The 21,495-nt window shown below is 46.3% G+C and overlaps 1 protein-coding gene across 13 annotated transcripts in view; it reads right to left on the reverse strand.

Moving 5' to 3' along the window:
• The window catches only part of LOC139376886 (neurexin-1a-like), a 574,009-nt gene that overhangs the window by 230,574 nt on the left and 321,940 nt on the right, over positions 1 to 21,495 (reverse strand). For 2 of the 13 annotated variants that reach the window (XM_071119872.1, XM_071119871.1), the window contains exon 1: positions 6,152 to 6,585. The exons of the other annotated variants lie outside the window; for them this stretch is intronic. In XM_071119872.1, the coding sequence (XP_070975973.1) occupies positions 6,152 to 6,458 (307 nt within the window). In that variant the 5' untranslated portion in view covers positions 6,459 to 6,585. Of the gene's footprint in view, positions 1 to 6,151; positions 6,586 to 21,495 lie in introns of those variants that run through there. 13 annotated transcript variants of the gene reach the window in all.

Here is a 21,495-nt window from a genome sequence, read left to right on the forward strand (position 1 = left end):
AAGAGAGAGATGAGAAGATGGCACCAATCAGTCTGTCACTCCTAGCTGGGGTCAGTATTCAACTGGGGTCCCTTGGAGACAGAGGGAAACATGTATAGAGATCTGCATCTGCCAAGCCATCCCCTCTGTTCTGTTCTGCTCCGATACTGTCAGACAGCCACACACACAATCTCAGAGTGACTTCGGCAAAGGGACAAGCCACAACACACCGCCTGAGAGGCACCGACAGGGACCCACATAACCTGCAATTCAGTGTATATCTCCATCTCACTCCCTATTTCTCTCCTTCTGCCTGCCTCTATCTCCCTCTATTTTTCTATCTCTCTAGTTCTCTCCCTCACTCTAGTTCTCACCCTCTCTCTAGTTCTCTCCCTCTCTTTCTACCTCTCTCTAGCTCTCTCACTCTCTCTAGTTCTCTCCCTCTATCTCTTTCAATCTCTCTCTCTCTCTCTCTCTCTCTCTCTGCCTGCCCCCTCTCTATTTCTCTTTCTCAATCTCTCTATCCCTCGTGCTCTCTATTTCCTTCTTTCACTGTCTCCCTCTCCATCCTTCTCTCTCCATCTCTCTTTCCATCTCTCTTTTTACTTCTGTCTCTCATTATTTCTGTCTTTATATTTGTCTCTTTCTCAATCTCTCCATTTCCTTTTCTCTGTCTCTCTCCGTCTCCCTCTCTCTCCATTTCCTTTTCTCTGTCTCTCTCCGCCTCCCTCTCTCTCGCAGCAGCAGCCTGTTTAGTTAGAGTACAATACGTTTTTTGGGGGAAATGATTTGCTTTCCTTCCATTCCCCTTCGTCTTGCTTTCCATCTCTTCCCTTCCCCTTCTCCCTCTCTCTCTTTCTCTTTTTCTCACTTTCTCTTTCTTTCCCCCTCTCCCTTTCCCTCTCTCTACCTTTCCCTCTCTCCTTCCCTCTCTTTCCCTCTCCTTCCCTCTCTTTCTCTCTCTTTCTCTTCCCTTGCACCCACAGCAGAACAACACTCTCGTATCCGTTCCGCCAGTAGCTCTGAAGGTAGAGAGATTAATTGATTACAATCCCCTACATTGCTCTGCTGACTTCGATGAACAAATTGGAATAAGAGATTAGAGATACAAAAGTGGTATTAGGAGTGTTTGATGGAGCAGGAGTATCAACTAGTCCCAAATAATCATAAAGGGGTGATGTATCTGCTCATCCAGGGTGCAGGATTCCATTAACCTTTCACTGCAGTAGGCTACATAAGGGTCACATAGTGCAAGTGTTTCTTGGTGGTCTTAAAGAAATCTACATTGAAACAAAAGTATACACCTTTAAAAAAAGAAGAGACCTGTACCATGTCAGATTTAGAGTTGAAATGTATTTAATTACGAGTTTGCATCCCAATATTACACTTTAAATACATCACAGAAGTCTAAAATATAACAAAACCGTCTGACAAATAATTTTGACTAATTATGAAAAATATGAATAACTGTCCACCCATGAGGCCACTAGGGAACGATTTGGTGATTTGACGGCAGGTAAGAACTAGGAAGTGGATAGAAGAGAACTAAATCTACAACAGGTTCCCAGCATCAATGGAAGCCCCAGCCTCCACCCCATAACGGATTGTCGACAGCTATTTCCTGTTTATCTCAAAGTGATTTTTTGTGTAAACCCAAGGATGCTCTCCTCTCTCCTCCTCCTGGTCCATCACATCTGCCTTCATCACTCTGGGGTAAGAGGATGAGAGGAGAAATGAAGAGTGATACCCCAGTTTATTCATTATCATGATCCTTATCTTCCTCTTTCTTCCCCACTCTGTCACTCTCTCTCTCGCTGTCTCTCTCTCTCTCTCTCTCTCTATCTCTCTACATAGGTCTTACTCTCTCTTTCTCGCTAGCTGTCTCAGATCTTGAGCCATACAGGTTCCTGGTCAAAAGCAGTGCATTACATAGGGAATAGGGTGTAATTTGAGACATATTCATTATTTTTCACTGGGCCTCATTAAAACAATGCAGACCTTTCATCAGTACATCGTGACCAAGGGTAATGTTCCTCCTATCTGCAATAGAAATCGATAGCTGATAACATTCTAGCTCAACGCAAAATGGAAATAAAAGCCAGATGTTTATTGTTGGATAATAAATGTGTTATTCTATAGTTTAATCCGAGTTAGATTTCTCATACAGACACTCATACACACAAACATACTGCATATGACATGAAAGGTTGAGGGGAATGTCTAGATAAATGTTTTGCAATAAAGATGGACCAGAGCTTGAAAACAACGGTACATTATAACATGTATTTAGAGCAGCGAAATATTAAGACGGAAATAACTACCCCATCCACTCTACAAATACATATTATATAAAATCCATTCTACACTTCATAAAACAGAGATTGGAGCAATTTGCATCCAACACCAGGCTGGCTTTATTTGAGCTGCTTCCCAAATGACACCCTATTCCCTATATAGTGCAATACTTTTGAACAGAGCCCTATGGGGCCTGATCAAAAGTAGTACTCTAAATACGGAACATGGTGCTATTTGGGACGCAGGCCTGGTTTTGTTTGTGCTAATCACCTGGGACAATGGTAAGTGCAGTTGTGACGATAACAGTGAACGGCAGGTACTGTTACGTAAGTAATGCAAACAGGATTAGATGGAGGGTGACACCACACAGCTACACAGTACTGGGAACAGAGGGAGGGAGGAGAGAGGGAGAGATTCAGGGAGGGAGGGTGGGAGAGAGAGAAGAGAGGGATGGAGGTATGGAGGGATGGAGGGAGGGGAGAGAGAGAAAGAGGTAGAGTGATGGAGGGAGGGAGGGAGGGAAGGATCGTGAGGGAGGGAGGGGGAGGGAGGGATGGAGGGGGAGGGAGGGAGAACAATACAACAAGTGATAGAGTGAGCGCAAAACAGAGACTAGCATTTTGCTAGACCTGCAATAACATCTGCTAAATATGTGTATGTCACCAATAAAATGTTATTTGATTTACAATTGTGGAGAGAAAAGAGGATAATGTAATACAGGAGATTAAGGAAAGGACCTAAAAAAAATTAATTGGTGCATGTGAGAAAAGCTCCCTCTGTGTGTGTACGTGTGTGTGTGTGTGTGTGTGTGTGTGCGTCTGTGAGTGTGTGTGTGTGTGTGTGTGTGTGTGTGTGTGTGTGTGTGTGTGTGTGTGTGTGTGTGTGTGTGTGTGTGTGTGTGTGTGTGTGTGTGTGTGTGTGCTCCCACCTCTCTGTGTGAGGAACGAGCAAATGCAAATTAAACTCCAGCACAGCATGTCTGGAATCAGGAAAAGGAAACTGGCTTTAAAAAAAAAGTAACAAGCTTTGTCCTTGAGTCAGGCACTGTGTTGAACATCGTGTCTACCATTGTGTGTGCCATTTCTCATTCATAAACCTCCTCACTGTGTGTCTTGGCTAATGTATATTCATTATTAATAAAGCTATGCATGTTTTCTGTACAGGCTACAAGTCACAGTGTAGCCAATAAGTACACAAGAAAAGAGCAACTTAAATGCACCTAATGCAAATAAATGAACACACACACCCCCACCCACCCACCCACACACACACACACACACACACACACACACACACACACACACACACACACACACACACACACACACACACACACACACACACACACACACACACAGGAGAGAAGGATGAGGGTGTGGGAGGAGTGTTGACCCCTCCAGACAAGCAGAGTGGACTAATTGCCTATCCTGCCATCTCAGCAGGACAGAACATCTCCCATCTACCTGTACACCTCCACCACCTACTCCTCTTCCCATCTCCCCATCTGAATATCTGTTCCTACCTCGTCCTTCCCACCCTTCATCTTCCTCTTTCTCAACATTCAATCTTCCATCCCCTCATCCTCCTCCTCCTCATCCCCATCCAGACCTCATCCTATTTCCTCCTCCTCCCCATCCAGACCTCATCCTATTTCCTCCTCCTCCCCATCCAGACCTCATCCTATTTCCTCCACCTCCTTCCTCCCATCCACCTAATCCACATTGTTCTACCGACTCCCACTCCATTATTTCCTACATCATCTTCTTAGCATTGCTGTCCTTTCCATTCCTGAGGTAACCAAGCTGAATCCAGGACACATTCATCGACCCTCTGAAAATGTGCCACCGCTCCTAAATGTCTTAAACAGCTCAACCTACATACCTACATACGTTAGCTGCACACACACAGAGACAGACAGACAGAGAGAGAGAGCGAGAGATAGAGAGAGAGAGAGAGAGAGAGAGAGAGAGAGAGAGAGAGAGGGAATATCCAGGCCAACTCAAACACATCAATCACATGACCTGTTTGTCAACATGTTACAGTAGTGTTTTATCATAGTTACGCCGCTACATATTGAGGAGGGTAATGCAATGCCTACACTGAATCCAACCGTGTAAAATCGACTGTTGCTGGATTGTATACAATGTAGAAAACACTGTTTGACTGTAGGGTGACACATTCTGTCCTCATGTTACTTTTGTTTATTCGTAATGACACCATACTATACAGAGGAGGATAGTGCAATGCCTACACTGATCCAGGGCATCTCTACAGCGCACACTCCACAACGTTAGGCGACTAAGCATTACGTCATCCTGAGTGTCTGGACTGTATACACAGTGTGCCTCTAAGACCATGTGACACATTGTGTACTATCCTGTATCAAGGGTTAATAACATTATGGTTTTCCCCACATCTCCTAGTGGAGAATCATGACATCAATTACACGGCTATTAGTCTGAAAATAGAGAACATTTATCGCTAATGTGGCATCCCCATACCCATTCACATCCATAATCACAGTCAGGCACACACACACACTCCAATAGATCACATATAGTAGGAAATGGGGGATATATAAGAGCAATTCCCAGTAGTTGACACTTTATCTAATGGGCTATCTTCACAAGCAGAGACCAACAAGGACCTAAACGCCATTATAGGGTAGAGGGCTCCTCTCTCTCTCACACACACACACACACACACACACACACACACACACACACACACACACACACACACACACACACACAAACACTCCACCCAAACAGCATCCTGCCTCTATTGCTTTAAGTCCAATGCACATTTGTCTCTCTATCACCCCCCGGGGGCAAGAGTGAGCACTACACCACAACCCTGTAATCCTGTCTTATCTGGCTGTGGCCGATGCACCACAGAGCATCTGGAGAGAGGGATAGGGATAATCTGAGGCGCCATGGAGGGAGGGAGGGAGGGAGGGAGGGAGGGAGGGAGGGAGGGAGGGAGGGAGGGAGGGAGGGAACTATGCTGAGCCAGACAAAAGAGGAATGGAGAGAGATGGAGAGAGAGAGAGAGAGAGAGAGAGAGATAGAGAGAGAGGGAGAGAGAGAGAGAGAGAGGGAGGGAGAGAGATAGAGAGAGAGAGAGAGAGAGAGAGATAGAGAGAGAGAGAGAGAGAGAGAGAGAGAGAGAGAGAGAGAGAGAGAGAGGGTGTAGCCAGGGGACAAATTGGGGAGAGATGGATATAGGAGGAAGGCTACAGTAATGGTTCAAGGAAAATATCATTATTGTATTGCGGCAGGTAGCTTAGCAGTTAAGAGCGTTGGGAGTCCAAAAATCGGCCAATGTGCCCTTGAACAAGGCATTTAACCCTGATTGCTAATGTAAGTCACTCTTGATAACAGCGTCTGGTAGCTGTAAAATATAAATGTTTTGCTGCAAATTAAAATAAAATGTCTCCAATAGACAAGTTGCTCACCGCAGAACCTGGACTTGATTATGGGGAAAAGAGCTGTAAGGGACCAGAATACATCTACATCCAATGAGCACCAAACAAAACCAAATATAAATAAAATACTTCTCCAAAAGACAACTAGTTCATCCCAGTAATTAGACTGTAAGAAGTAGAAAGAGGCCACAGGGGCCCAAAATAAAACTTGCCCCACAGAGCGTAGGAAGATGGTGACGGCATGTGGCATACATTGTGGTCCTCTGTGACTCAGTTAGTAGAGCATGGTGCTTGTACCGCCAGGATCATGGGTTTGATTCCAGCTGGGGCCACCCATAGGAAAATGTATGCACACACTACTGTAAATGGCTTTGAAGAAAAGCCTCTGCTAATTGGTTTATAGAAGCTGTCAGATAGAGCCGAGGTGGTCAGAGTAGAAAGGATACTTACTGTGGCCTGCCCGTAGCAAGGCGGCAGGCGGTCTATGGATGGCGATAGGCACGGAATGGTGACGCTTGCCCCCATGGTTGAGGTGAATGTGGTGGTGGCCCTCCACTGCTTCTGTGCCTCCCCCTGGTGGCCCCGAGTGAGGCCCAGATCCAGCCACACACCCCAGGGCCAGAGCAGTCATCCAGAGAACCAGGCAGACAGGGGAGACAGGGGAGATAGAGGAGGTCAAGCCCCAGCAGAGGTGCTCCTGCCTGGGCCTCGAGGGGCCAGTGGTGGGGGCAAGCTTTGTCCTCCAACTTTCCAACATGGTTCCCCGAGAGGCCAGCAAGGCGAGTTGAGGATAAAGGTTTGGGACCTTAGTGATGAGCCCAATGGCCCATAGTCCCCTTAGTACCCTGCCAACACAATGCTCTCTCGCCACTCACAAAACCCAAGACACTCACACTGTCGACCAACCAACAAATCCACAGAGAATCCACAGCAGAAAAGAGCTAATCACGGACAAATTTAGGGAAAAGAAAAGAGTGCCTTCTTGCACTTTTTCCGGTGGGTTAGGAAATCCACAAGGGTACAAAGGTAACCATGGAAGAAGTACGATCATTCATTGTGGAGAAAAAGAGAGGAGGAAAAAATATGCACTCAAGAAATTAGGACACACTCCTCAAACAGCATCTGAGAAATCTCACACTGCTCCAATTCCCCTATCACACTTCCTCGCTCGCGTTCTCTCTCTCCTTTTCTCTCACTTCTTATTCTGCGAGGAAGAGCTCACAGAATCAAATGGATAATTTTCTCCTCTCAAAAAATGATATAACTCCCGAAAATCCACATTGAATATCAGCCTCAGATTTTAAGGGAAAAAAACATCACAGGCACAATTTCAACATCTCCTTAATCAAAGCAAATGGAATGTTCCCTCCTTCCAAGTTTTCCCTCCCTGTTCTCCTTCCTGTTTTCAGAGGATGTCTAGAGGAATCTGAGTGCATCCGAAGTAAAGCTTTAAAATTTGCTTGTGGTGGTGGGCAGCAGCTGTCGAGAGGGTGGCGCGGGAATGGTTGTACCTGCGAGGTGTGCCAAGCCTCGCTCCTAGAGGTTCCCTCTACTCTCCCTGCAGTACCCAGTAGAGAGGCAACGACGCGGCAGCACTGAGAGAGAGTGGCTGCTCTGTATACGGAGCCACACACACCTCTCTCTCACACACTCACAGGCTGAGAAACAGGCAGCAACGGCTTCAGCGAGCGAGCGCAGCTCCAGCAAGATGTGCGCAAGAGGAGGAGAGAGAGGACGAGAGAGAGAGAGAGGGAGGGAGAGAGGGAGGAAGGAGGGGGGAGCTTCAACAGCCAGCCACGGAGCAGGAGGGAGAGGGTCTATGCAAATGAACAGGCTCCACAACAGCGAATCAGTGGAGCCAGAGAGCATTGCAGAGGAAGAGCCTATTTTGGGTGAAAATAAACTGGGGATGTGGGGCTTCATCTCTCTCTTTCTATCCACTGGACAGACAGACACTGATGGGCAGTGAATGGAGGAGAGGGAGAGATACAGCTTTTCAGGCTGGTCTTTGTTCATGTTATTTATCTCCCACTCTTTCTCCCTCTCTCTAGTTCTCTCCCTCTCTCTAGTTCTCTCCCTCTCTCTAGTTCTCTCCCTCTCTCTAGTTATCCCTCTCTCTAGTTCTCTCCCTCTCTCTAGTTCTCTCCCTCTAGTTATCTATCTCTCTAGTTCTCTCCCTCTCTCTAGTTCTCTCCCTCTCTCTAGTTATCTCTCTCTCTAGTTCTCTCCCTCTCTCTAGTTATCTCCCTCTCTCTAGTTCTCTCCCTTTCTCCAGTTCTCTCCCTCTCTCTAGTTTTCTCCCTCTCTCTAGTTAACCCTCTCTTTAGTTATCTCCCTCTCTCTAGTTTTCTCCCTCTCTCTAGTTATCCCTCTCTTTAGTTATCTCCCTCTCTCTAGTTATCCCTCTCTTTAGTTATCTCCCTCTCTCTAGTTCTTTCCCTCTCTCTAGTTCTCTCTCTCTCTAGTTATCCCTCTCTTTAGTTATCTCCCTCTCTCTAGTTATCTCTCTCTCTAGTTCTCTCCTCTTTCTAGTTCTCTCCCTCTCTCTAGTTCTCTCCCTCTCTATTTCTCCCTCTCTCTGGTTCTCTCTCGTTCTCTTTCTTTCTCTCTTTCTCTCTCGCTCTCTCTCTCTCTCTCTGGGTGGAGAGTATAGGTTCGGTCCTATAGAGATGGGGAATCAGAACCTAGTGGTGTGGCCCAACGGTCCGATGGTCCCCATCGAGGGGAGCAGTAGTTGTGTTGGCTGGCGGGCCTGATGGCTTCTCAGCAGCCAATCACAGAGTCATTTAATGACTCCCTCCTCACTTCCCCACGCTGCAGCTTCCAAGGGAAGAAAATAAAAAAAGCCCTTTATTTTTTTTCTCCTATTTTTCTCCTATCCTCCGAGCTGGCGCTCTAATTTCCAGACCATCTGCAGCCCCAGCTAAACGTTAGGGAAATGGGGGAATGCCACGAAGGATGGGAAGGATAAAATGTGGATCACGCAGCACACACACACGCACACACACACACAAACACAGAGCTTGGCAGTAAGTGGAGAGCTGTCCACAGAAGTCAGTCCATGCTCACAAGGCTCATAAAAACCCATTAATTCCCTCACCAGAGAGCTATCACAGCAGAGAGAATGACTGGGAGAGCTTGAGGGTTAAGGGGGTACAGAGAACATGTGGGCATACATCTCTGACTGCTGATAAACACTACACAGCAGAGCCCAGGATATATATTCTGTGCTGCTCTGTGATGTTCAATGCTGCAGTGTCTGTGCTTATAGGTTCTGGCTCAGTGGTCTGTGCTCAGTGCTTCTCAGTGGGTCCAGGACTAAAGAACGTAAAGGTTCTGGCTCAGTGGTCTGTGCTCAGTGCTTCTCAGTGGGTCCAGGACTAAAGAACTTAAAGGTTCTGGCTCAGTGGTCTGTGCTCAGTGCTTCTCAGTGGGTCCAGGACTAAAGAACTTAAAGGTTCTGGCTCAGTGGTCTGTGCTCAGTGCTTCACAGTGGGTCCAGGACTAAAGAACTTAAAGGTTCTGGCTCAGTGGTCTGTGCTCAGTGCTTCTCAGTGGGTCAAGGACTAAAGAACTTAAAGGTTCTGGCTCAGTGGTCTGTGCTCAGTGCTTCTCAGTGGGTCCAGGACTAAAGAACCTAAAGGTTCTGGCTCAGTGGTCTGTGCTCAGTGCTTCTCAGTGGGTCCAGGACTAAAGAACCAAACAGGCTAAAGGCTCAGCTCAATGCTCCCCATTCAGTTCTTGGGATCCAAGACTGATGCTCAGTCAAGCTCTGTCCTGTTGTCACGGTGGCGTTTGAACGACATCCTCTTTGGACCGCCGGAGAGGAAGAAAAGCCCAACAGTGGCATTGCTGCTGAGGCTGAGCTGATCTCATTGGGTCGCAGTGAGAGGAAAGGAGATAAGGGATAGAGGATGGGGGATAGAGGATAGGGGATAGAGGATAGAGGATAGGGGATAGAGGATAGGGAATAGAGGATAAGGGATAGAGGATAGGGAATAGAGGATAGGGGTTCGGGGACAGGTGATAGGGGATAGAGGACAGGGAATAGAGGATAGGGGTTCGGGGACAGGTGATAGGGGATAGAGGATAGAGGATGGGGGATAAGGGATAGAGGATAGGGAATAGAGGATAGGGGTTCGGGGACAGGTGATAGGGGATAGAGGATATGGAATAGAGATTAGGGGATAGAGGACAGGGAATAGAGGATAGGGGTTCGGGGACAGGTGATAGGGGATAGAGGATAGAGGATGGGGGATAGAGGATAGGGGATAGAGGATAGGGAATAGAGGATAGGGGTTCGGGGACAGGTGATAGGGGATAGAGGATATGGAATAGAGATTAGGGGATAGAGGATAGGGAATAGAGGATAGGGGTTCGGGGACGGGTGATATGGGATAGAGGATATGGGATAGAGGATAGGGGATAGAATATAGAGGATATGGAATAGAGGATAGAGGACAGGGAATAGAGGATAGGGGTTCGGGGACAGGTGATAGGGGATATAGGATAGGGGATAGAGGACAGGGAATAGAGAATAGGGGATAGGGGACAGGGAATAGAGGATAGTGGATAGAGGATAGGGGCTAGGGGATAGATGATAGATGATAGGGAATAGAGATTAGGGGATAGAGGATAGGGGATAGAGGATAGGAGATAGGGGATAGAGGATAGGGGACAGAGGATAGAGGATATGGGACAGGGGATAGAGGATAGAGGATAGGGGATAGAGGATAGGGGACAGAGGATAGAGGATAGGGGATAGAGGATAGAGGATAGGGGACATATGATAGAAGATATGGGACAGGGGATAGAGGATAGGGGATAGAGGATAGGGGATAGGGGAAAGAGGATAGGGGAAAGAGGATAGAGGACAGAGGATAGGGGATAGGGGATATGGGATAGAGGATAGGGGATAGAGGATAGAGGATAGGGGATAGAGGATAGAGGATAGGGGAAATATGATAGAGGATATGGGACAGAGGATAGGGAATACTGATACTTTTCATGGTTGCAGAGAAAGTAATCTTAGCAGGCGAACACAAGGGGGATAATACATCCTTCTGTTTTTCTTCCATTCTTTTTTGTCTTAGTCTACTTGGCTGTCCATAGGAAACCAAAGCAAATGCTGAAAAAGGAACCAAAGACAACTTGGATTGGAAATGCTTCACTTTTTCCAACAGTTGGACAAATTCAAATAAAGTTCTGAAGAGGACACACTTTTCAGAAACTGTTGAATTTGCTAACACAACAGATGCTCTGAAAGTGAGAAGACAGAAAGTGAGAACTTCCTCTCAACACTTTATATAGGGTAACCACCTGGTGTTACTGAATCAGCTATACACAACCTCCACCAAGAGAGAGAGAGCTCCATCCTTCCTCATTTGCAACCCTTGAAACTGAGTGCCGCACCTGCTGAATATGTTTACCCTAATTATGATCAGTATTAATGAAGTGTTTGTGTGTGTGTCTGTGTGTGTGTTGTGGTGTGTGTTTAATAATAATTCTCAGGGCTGCAATCTGCATAATTACAGCTAATAATACAATCTATCAGGCCCACATGCTTCACAAGGACATGAGTCTGACTCCCTAAATCCCAACTCACAGGTAAACTTTTTCATGGCAACAACAAATTGGTGACAAATCGTGTCTAACAAGAGTGATACCTGCTTTGAATCACACATCGTTCAGGTCTGATTGGGTGTCCTAAACAGAATGACACAAACTGATTCAGTATGCATCCCCTGAAGCTAGATGATGTCACCAGTCAGGTATGTGGTGACTATACCTAGGCCAGGTTTTGTATCCATTACTTGTTACATGGATACCACCATGTGGCAGTATAGCAGTACTGCAACAACATTGCTTGTGTAGCTTAGAAAATATTTCAGGCTGATGTAGGTGTGTTCCTAGAATACCTCTGTGTGTGTCCCATAGCTATAGATAGAGGACGTATCATTCTGTGCCATTAATAGCATCTGTGACAGCATGAGCAGCACTTGACTGATCCATCCTGATGACCCGGTTGGACATGACTCCAACAGGGTCACCAGGAAGGATCAGCCAATGAAGTTGGAAGTCCCACTCACTTGACGACATTAATATGGTGGGATCCCTCAATGGCGCTGCCCATGCTAAAACTGCCTTTTGGCCACTAGAGGCCTGTCTCATTCTCTATGGGATATCCCAAATGGCACCCTCTGCCCTATGAGCCCTGGTCAAAAGTAGTACACTAAAAGGAAATATGGTGCCATTTGGAACACAGCATATCTCTCTGTGAGGGGGTAAGCGGTACAACAGTATGTCAGCAACTGTCAGACCAGCACCTCCAGTAAACTTCTAATGAAACTAGGGAAAGAGAGATAAACAGGAGGGGGCAGGTGACTATGGAGGTGTGTGTACTGTGTTTACTTTTCCATAGAGAGCAGAGGAAGGAGGGGGGATATACAGTATAGAGAGATCAGAGAGAGAGAGAGCAGAGAGAGAGAGACCAGAGAGAGAGAGAGCAGAGAGAGAGAGAGAGAGAGAGAGAGGTCAAAGCCCTGTCACCCCTACATATTCTACCACCTGGTCCCAAAAGTAGTCCCACTGTAGCCATGTGTGGCCTTGGCAATGGAATGACAGAGCACAGCTGCTGTCTTGTTGTATGATGTCACACAGGCTGTGGTGGGAAACTAAGGAAAATGGTTTTGTGAAAAAGCTTTTCATTTAAAAATGTATTTAACCTTTATTTAACTAGGCAATACATCCTTCTGTTTTTCTACCATTATTTTTTGTCTTATTCTACTTGGTTGTCCATAAGAAACCAAAGCAAGAGGAATACCTATGTAAGAATGCTGTTCATTGACTACAGCTCAGCATTCAACACCATAGTACCCTCCAAACTCATCATTAAGCTTGAGACCCTGGGTCTCGATCCTGCCCTGTCAAGCTTGGTCCTGGACTTCCTGACGGGCCGCCCCCAGGTGGTGAAGGTAGGAAACAACATCTCCACTCTGATGATCTTCAACACTGGGGCCCCACAAGGGTGCGTTCTCAGCCCTCTCCTGTATTCCCTGATCTCTCATGACTGCATGGCCATGCACTCCTCCAACTCAATCATCAAGTTTGCAGACGACACTACAGTGGTAGGCTTGATTACCAACAACGACGAGACGGCCTACAGGGAGGAGGTGAGGGCCCTTGGAGTGTGGTGTCAGGAAAATAACCTCTTGCTCAATGTCAGCAAAACAAAAGAGATGATCGTGGACTTCAGGAAACAGCGAAGGGAGCATCCCGTATCCACATCGATGGGACAGCAGCGGAGAAGGTGGAAAGTTTTAAGTTCCTCTGTGTACATATCACAGACAAACTGAAATGGTCCACACACACAGACAGTGTGGTGAAGAAGGCACAACAGTGCCTCTTCAACCTCAGGAGGCTGAGGAAATGTGGTTTGTCACCGAAAACCCTCACTATCTTTTACAGATGCACAATTGAGAGCATCCTTTCAGGCTGTATCACAGCCTGGTACGGCAACTGCACCGCCCACAACCGCAGGGCTCTCAGCGGGTGGTGTGGTCTGCACAACGCATCACCAAGGCAAACTACCTGCCCTCCAAGACACCTACAACACCCGATGTCACAGGAAGGCAAAAAAGATCATCAAGGACAATAACCACCCGAGCCACTGCCTGTTCACCCCGCTACCGTCCAGAAGGCGAGGTCAGTACAGGTGCATCAAAGCAGGGACAGAGAGATTGAAAAACAGCTTCTATCTCAAGGCCATCCGATTTTTAAACAGCCACCACTAGCACAAAGAGGTGGCTGCCTACCTACAGACTTGATATCATTGGCCACTTTAATAAATGGAACGAACACTAGTCACTTTAATAATGCCACATTAAGAATGTTTACATACCTCACATTTCTCATCTCATATGTATATACTATATACTGTATCCTTCACTATCTATTCTTCACTATCTATTGCATCTTAGCCGCTCTGTCACTGCTCATCCATATATTTATACTTATATATTCTCATCCCATTCCTTTACTAGATTGTGTGTATTAGGTTTGTTTGTTGAATTGTTAGATATTACCTGTTAGATACTGCTGCACTGCTGTCGGAACTAGAAGCACAAGCATTTCACTACACTCACAATAACATCTGCTAACCAGGTGTATGTGATCAATAAAATTAGATTTGCAAGTCAGTTAAGAACAAATTATTATTTACAGTAATGGCCTACCCCGGCCAAACCCTAACGACACGAGGCCAATTGTGTGCCGCCCAATGGGTCTCCCAATCACGGCCGGATGTGATACAGCCTGGAAACGAACCAGGGTCTGTAGTGACGCCTCTAGCGCCTTAGACCGCTGCGCCACCCATGCGCCCTGGTTTGTTTCCAGGCTGCTCGTTTCCAAGCTTTTAACTTTGTGCTCCGCACCAGTGCATGTGTACTATCATATGCTCAAAACCAGCTATTGTTCCCTGTCTTCATTGTCTATCCCTTTAGTTTTCAACTGAATCTTTTTCTGTCTCTGCAAGTACAGTTGTTCCCTTTGTCCGGTCCTTTGTTTATAATCCCCAGGAAAATAAACTGAGCCAGGTTGAGGACAAGGAATGAAGAAAGATAGAAAAGCTCATACTGTTGGCTGTTTAACCTCCAAACCAAGTGGTGGATAGCACAGATGGAATTTATACTAGGTGTGTGATACTCTCCTCAGAGAGAGAGAGCGAGGGAGGGGAAAGAAAGAGAGAACGAGAGAGAAAGAACAAGTCCCAGTTAAGCACCTCTAAGACAGAGGAGTGCAGACGCAGTACTGTGCGATGATGAGACGAGCGTGGAGGAGTGGAGAGGTGGAGATGGAGAGGAGGAGAGGAGAGGGAGAGGAGGCAGATAGTAGGAGGTGGGTGGTGTGGGTTTAACTGACTGACCAGCAGGGCCTTTAAATCAAGAGAAGAGCTCTCAGGCAGCACTTTATATCACAACCATGGAGAGACTACAGTCTGGCTCATTAGAGGGATAGGGGATGAGAGAGAAAGAGAGAGACATAGATCGAGAGAGGGGGGGGGAAGACGTGAAGAGGCATGTCTGTTATAAAGAGATGTTGAGCGTCTTTGACACAGAAACTGTAGTTGTTGTTCAGGTTCTGATCTTGATCCCATCTTGATTACTGTCAGGTAACATGGGGAAGGGGATACCTAGTCAGTTGTACATGCATTCAACTGAAATGTGTCTTCCGCATGTAACCCAAACCCTCTGAATCAGAGAGGTGAGGGGGCTGCCTTAATCCACATCCACGTCATCGGCACCCGGGAAACAGTGGTCAGGTGCAGCAAAGAAAGACCTAACAAAGCTGCATCTGGCTCAAAACAAAGCAGCCTTGCTCTAACTGCACATCCAGAACTAACGTCAACAACTTGCATGATAGTCTTTCATGGTTGAGGACAAATTGACTACTTCTCTTCTTGTCTTTTTAAGAAACAGTTATGTATTGAAAATGTCTTACCTCTTGTATAATCTATTCACATACAATTCAAACAGACATCCATACCCCACCAGACATACATACCCCACCAGACATACATACCCCACCAGACATACATACCCCACCAGACATACATACCCCACCAGACATACATACCCCACCAGACATATATACCCCACCAGACATACATACCCCACCAGACATACATACCCCACCATACATACATACCCCACCAGACATACATACCCCACCAGAAATCCATACCCCACCAGACATATATACCCCACCATACATACATACCCCACCAGACATATATACCCCACCATACATACATACCCCACCAGACATACATACCCCACCAGAAATCCATACCCCACCAGACATATATACCCCACCAGACAAACATACCCTACCAGACATACATACCCCACCAGACATACCCCACCAGACATCCATACCCCACCAGACATCCATACCCCACCAGACATATATACCCCACCAGACACACATACCCTACCAGACATACATACCCCACCAGACATACCCCACCAGACATCCACATACCCCACCAGACATACCCCACCAGACATATATACCCCACCAGACACATACCCCACCAGATATATCCATACCCCACCAGACATATATACCCCACCAGACACCACATACCCCACCAGACATACATACATACCCCACCAGACATATATACCCCACCAGACATACCCCACCAGACATCCATACCCCACCAGACATCCATATCCCCACCAGACATACATACCCCACCAGACATCCATACCCCACCAGACATACATTCCCCACCAGACATCCATACCCCACCAGACATCCATATCACACCAGACATACATACCCCACCAGACATCCATACCCCACCAGAAATCCATACCCCACCAGACATATATACCCCACCAGACACACATACCCCACCAGACATACATACCCCACCAGACATACCCCACCAGACATCAATACCCCACCAGACATCCATATCACACCAGACATACATACCCCACCAGACATATATACCCCACAAGACATACATACCCCACCATAAATCCATACCCCACCAGACATACATACCCCACCAGACATCCATACCCCACCAGACATCCATACCCCACCAGAAATCCATACCCCACCAGACATACCCCACCAGACATCCATACCCCACCATACATACATACCCCACCAGACATATATACCCCACCAGACATATATACCCCACCAGACATACATACCCCACCAGACATATATACCCCACCAGACATACATACCCCACCAGACATACATACCCCACCAGACATACATACCCCACCAGACATACATACCCCACCAGACATCCATACCCCACCAGACATACATACCCCACCAGACATATATACTCCACCAGACATATATACTCCACCAGACATACATACCCCACCAGACATCCATACCCCACCAGAAATCCATACCCCACCAGACATCCATACCCCACCATACATACCCCACCAGACATATATACCCCACCAGACATATATACCCCACCAGACATACCCCACCAGACATCCATACCCCACCAGACATCCATACCCCACCAGACATACATACCCCACCAGACATATATACTCCACCAGACATATATACTCCACCAGACATATATACTCCACCAGACATATATACCCCACCAGACATCCATACCCCACCAGACATACATACCCCACCAGACATATATACTCCACCAGACATATATTCTCCACCAGACATATATACCCCACCAGACATATATACTCCACCAGACATACATACCCCACCAGACATATATACCCCACCAGACATATATACCCCACCAGACATCCATACCCCACCAGACATCTATACCCCACCAGACATCCATACCCCACCAGACATACATACCCCACCAGACATACATACCCCACCAGACATATATACCCCACCAGACATATATACCCCACCAGACATACCCCACCAGACATCCATACCCCACCAGACATCCATACCCCACCAGACATACATACCCCACCAGGCATATATACCCCACCAGACATATATACCCCACCAGACATACATACCCCACCAGACATATATACTCCACCAGACATATATACCCCACCAGACATCCATACCCCACCAGACATCCATACCCCACCAGACATCCATACCCCACCAGACATATATACCCCACCAGACATACATACCCCACCAGACATCCATACCCCACCAGACATCATACATACCCCACCAGACATACATACCCCACCAGACATCCATACCCCACCAGACATACCCCACCAGACATCCATACCCCACCAGACATCCATACCCCACCAGACATATATACCCCACCAGACATATATACTCCACCAGACATATATACCCCACCAGACATATATACCCCACCAGACATATATACCCCACCAGACATATATACTCCACCAGACATATATACCCCACCAGACATATATTCTCCACCAGACATCCATACCCCACCAGACATCCATACCCCACCAGACATACATACCCCACCAGACATATATACCCCACCAGACATATATACCCCACCAGACATACCCCACCAGACATCCATACCCCACCAGACATCCATACCCCACCAGACATACATACCCCACCAGACATACATACCCCACCAGACATCCATACCCCACCAGACATATATACCCCACCAGACATACATACCCCACCAGACATACATACCCCACCAGACATCCATACCCCACCAGACATACCCCACCAGACATCCATACCCCACCAGACATCCATACCCCACCAGACATATATACTCCACCAGACATATATACCCCACCAGACATATATACCCCACCAGACATACATACCCCACCAGACATATATACTCCACCAGACATATATACTCCACCAGACATATATACTCCACCAGACATATATACCCCACCAGACATATATACCCCACCAGACATACATACCCCACCAGACATATATACCCCACCAGACATACATACCCCACCAGACATATATACTCCACCAGACATATATACCCCACCAGACATACATACTCCACCAGACATATATACCCCACCAGACATATATTCTCCACCAGACACACCACTATGGGTTTCTTTACACTCCCCAGAAAATAAACAGATTTAATGTGTCGCTCAGTTATGTATAGAGTCATGTCATGGTGGAATGCTCTGCCACCAGAGGTTACTCAGTTACAGTGGGGCAAAAAAGTATTTAGTCAGCCACCAATTAAAAAGATGAGAGAATAAATCAACTGTGGGAGCAATTATTAGGAAATGGAAGACATACAAGACCACTGATAATCTCCCTCGATCTGGGGCTCCACGCAAGATCTCACCCCGTGGGGTCAAAATCATCACAAGAACGGTGAGCAAAAATCCCAGAACCACACGGGGGGACCTAGTGAATGACCTGCAGAGAGCTGGGACCAAAGTAACAAAGCCTACCATCAGTAACACACTACGCTACCAGGGACTCAAATCCTGCAGTGCCAGACTTGTCCCCCTGCTTAAGCCAGTACATGTCCAGGACCGTCTGAAGTTTGCTAGAGAGCATTTGGATGATCCAGAAGAAGATTGGGAGAATGTCATATGGTCAGATCAAACCAAAATATAACTTTTTGGTAAAAACTCAACTCGTCGTGTTTGGAGGACAAAGAATGCTGAGTTGCATCCAAAGAACACCATACCTACTGTGAAGCATGGGGGTGAAAACATCATGCTTTGGGGCTTTGGGGTTTTTCTGCAAAGGGACCAGGACGACTGATCTAAGTAAAGGAAATAATGAATGGGGCCATGTATCGTGAGATTTTGAGTGAAAACCTCCTTCCATCAGCAAGGGCATTGAAGATGAAACGTGGCTGGGTCTTTCAGCATGACAATGATTCCAAACACACCGCCTGGGCATCAAAGGAGTGGCTTCGTAAGAAGCATTTCAAGGTCCTGGAGTGGCCTAGACAGTCTCCAGATCTCAACCCTATAGAACATCTTTGGAGGGAGTTGAAAGTCCATGTTGCCCAGCAACAGCCCCAAAACATCACTGCTCTAGAGGAGATCTGCATGGAGGAATGGGCCAAAATACCAGCAACAGTGTGTGAAAACCTTGTGAAGACTTACAGAAAACATTTGACCTCTGTCATTGCCAACAAAGGGTATATAAGTATTGAGATAAACTTTTATTATTGACCAAATACTTATTTTCCACCATAATTTGCAAATAAATTCATAAAAAATCATACAATGTGATTTTCTGGATTTATTTTCTCATTTTGTCTGTCATAGTCATTTGTCTGTCATAGTGTACCTATGATGAAAATTACAGGCCTCTCTCATATTTTTAAGTGGGAGAACTTGCACAATTGGTGGCTGACTAAATACTTTTTTGCCCCACTGTATGTATAGAGCCATGTCATGGTGGAATGCTCTGTCACCAGAGGATACTCAGGTAAAAAGTTCAGATTTAAAAAACAGATAATAACACATATCTCTTTCTAAATATCTAATTCAACTGTGCTGTATATAAGAATATGAATATGTCCTGTATCTATGAATAGTGTGTAAATAGTAAAACATGTATTGTCACTTGCTTGGTCAGCCTATGTCATAGAAAGAGCAGATGTTCTTAATGTTTTTTACATTCAATGTATAATTCATTATACACTGCATGGTTCGAGCCCTGAGTGCTGATTGGCTAACAGCTGTGGAATATCAGACCATATACCACAGTTATGACAAAACATGTCATTGTGTTGTGTCTAAGAATGGCCCTTAGCCGTGGTATATTGGCCATATACCACACACCCTAGGGCCTTATTGCTTAATGTTTTATTTAAAACTGAATGTAATATCGTATGTTGTTATCGTATGTTGTTAACAGTCTATAACTGTTCTGTGCATTGTCATGTATTTGTAGATGATATGTGGACACCAGGAACAGTAGCTTCTATGTGTGCAGTAGGTAATAGGATCCTGACAAACTAAACAGACATAGAGAGACAGAGAGAGAGAGAGAGAGAGAGAGAGAGAGAGAGAGAGAGAGAGAGAGAGAGAGAGAGAGAGTTAGAGAGAGAGAGAGAGAGAGAGAGAGAGAGAGAGAGAGAGAGAGAGAGAGAGAGAGAGAGAGAGAGAGAGAGAGAGAGAGAGTTAGAGAGAGAGAGAGAGAGAGAGAGAGAGAGAGAGAGAGAGAGTTAGAGAGAGAGTTAGAGAGAGAGAGATAGAGAGAGAGAGAGAGAGAGAGAGAGAGAGAGAGAGAGAGTTAGAGAGAGAGAGAGAGAGTGAGAGAGAGAGAGATAGAGAGAGAGAGAGAGAGAGAGAGAGAGAGAGAGAGAGAGAGTTAGAGAGAGAGAGAGAGGGAGAGAGAGAGAGAGAGAGAGAGAGAGAGAGAGAGAGAGAGAGAGAGAGAGAGAGAGAGAGAGAGAGAGAGAGAGAGAGAGAGAGAGAGAGAGAGAGAGAGAGAGAGAGAGAGAGAGAGAGAGAGAAAGTTAGAGAGAGAGAGAGAGAGAGTTAGAGAGAGAGAGAGAGAGCGAGTTAGAGAGAGAGAGAGAGAGAGAGAGTTAGAGAGAGAGAGAGAGAGAGTTAGAGAGAGAGAGAGAGAGAGAGAGAGTTAGAGAGAGAGAGAGAGAGAGTTAGAGAGAGAGAGAGAGAGAGAGAGATACTGTACAGAATTATTTTCCTTTTCTACAGAGCGTCCAAGCGGTATATTTCTAAGAACTGCGACATATATCCGTGGTTAGTTATAGAGGAACATGTCATTGCTCGCACAGCAGATGACACTTGTGGGCACTGAGGGGTCGGCACAAACAACCATTCATGACAAGTCATGCATGACACAGGCACACCTGCACCGCTCTGTGCTGTCGGGACACGTGTATTGTTGCAATCATCCTAACCACCACCTCCTCCATCACTCCAAGCCCCAGGGAACGTGTGCCCAAGAGGGGCATCCCTCTCTGGGGGTTTTAACCTGGCTGACTGGGGTAGTGATGAGAGTACATCCAAAAGGGAAGTGACTGGAAGAGGAACACAGTGGTTAGATGTATAATGTCATGCATGATCACACTGACCACAGAGTCATATGATCAGCATCTGCCAGTGGATATGTGAGACCCTACGGATGTGTAAACAAATGCAACAGATGGTAGCAAGACAGTCCTGGAGTAAAGAGCATAAGGTGTTGTTGTTGTGCATTTTTTTCAAACAAGGTCTACCGTCTACACACACTACTGAGAGAGCGATGGATGTTTAACTGGTGACAAAATCCTGTCCAATAAGTGTCTCCCT

This window comes from Oncorhynchus clarkii, chromosome 20 (genome assembly GCF_045791955.1).
Source record: "Oncorhynchus clarkii lewisi isolate Uvic-CL-2024 chromosome 20, UVic_Ocla_1.0, whole genome shotgun sequence".
NCBI classification, from domain to species: domain Eukaryota; kingdom Metazoa; phylum Chordata; class Actinopteri; order Salmoniformes; family Salmonidae; genus Oncorhynchus; species Oncorhynchus clarkii.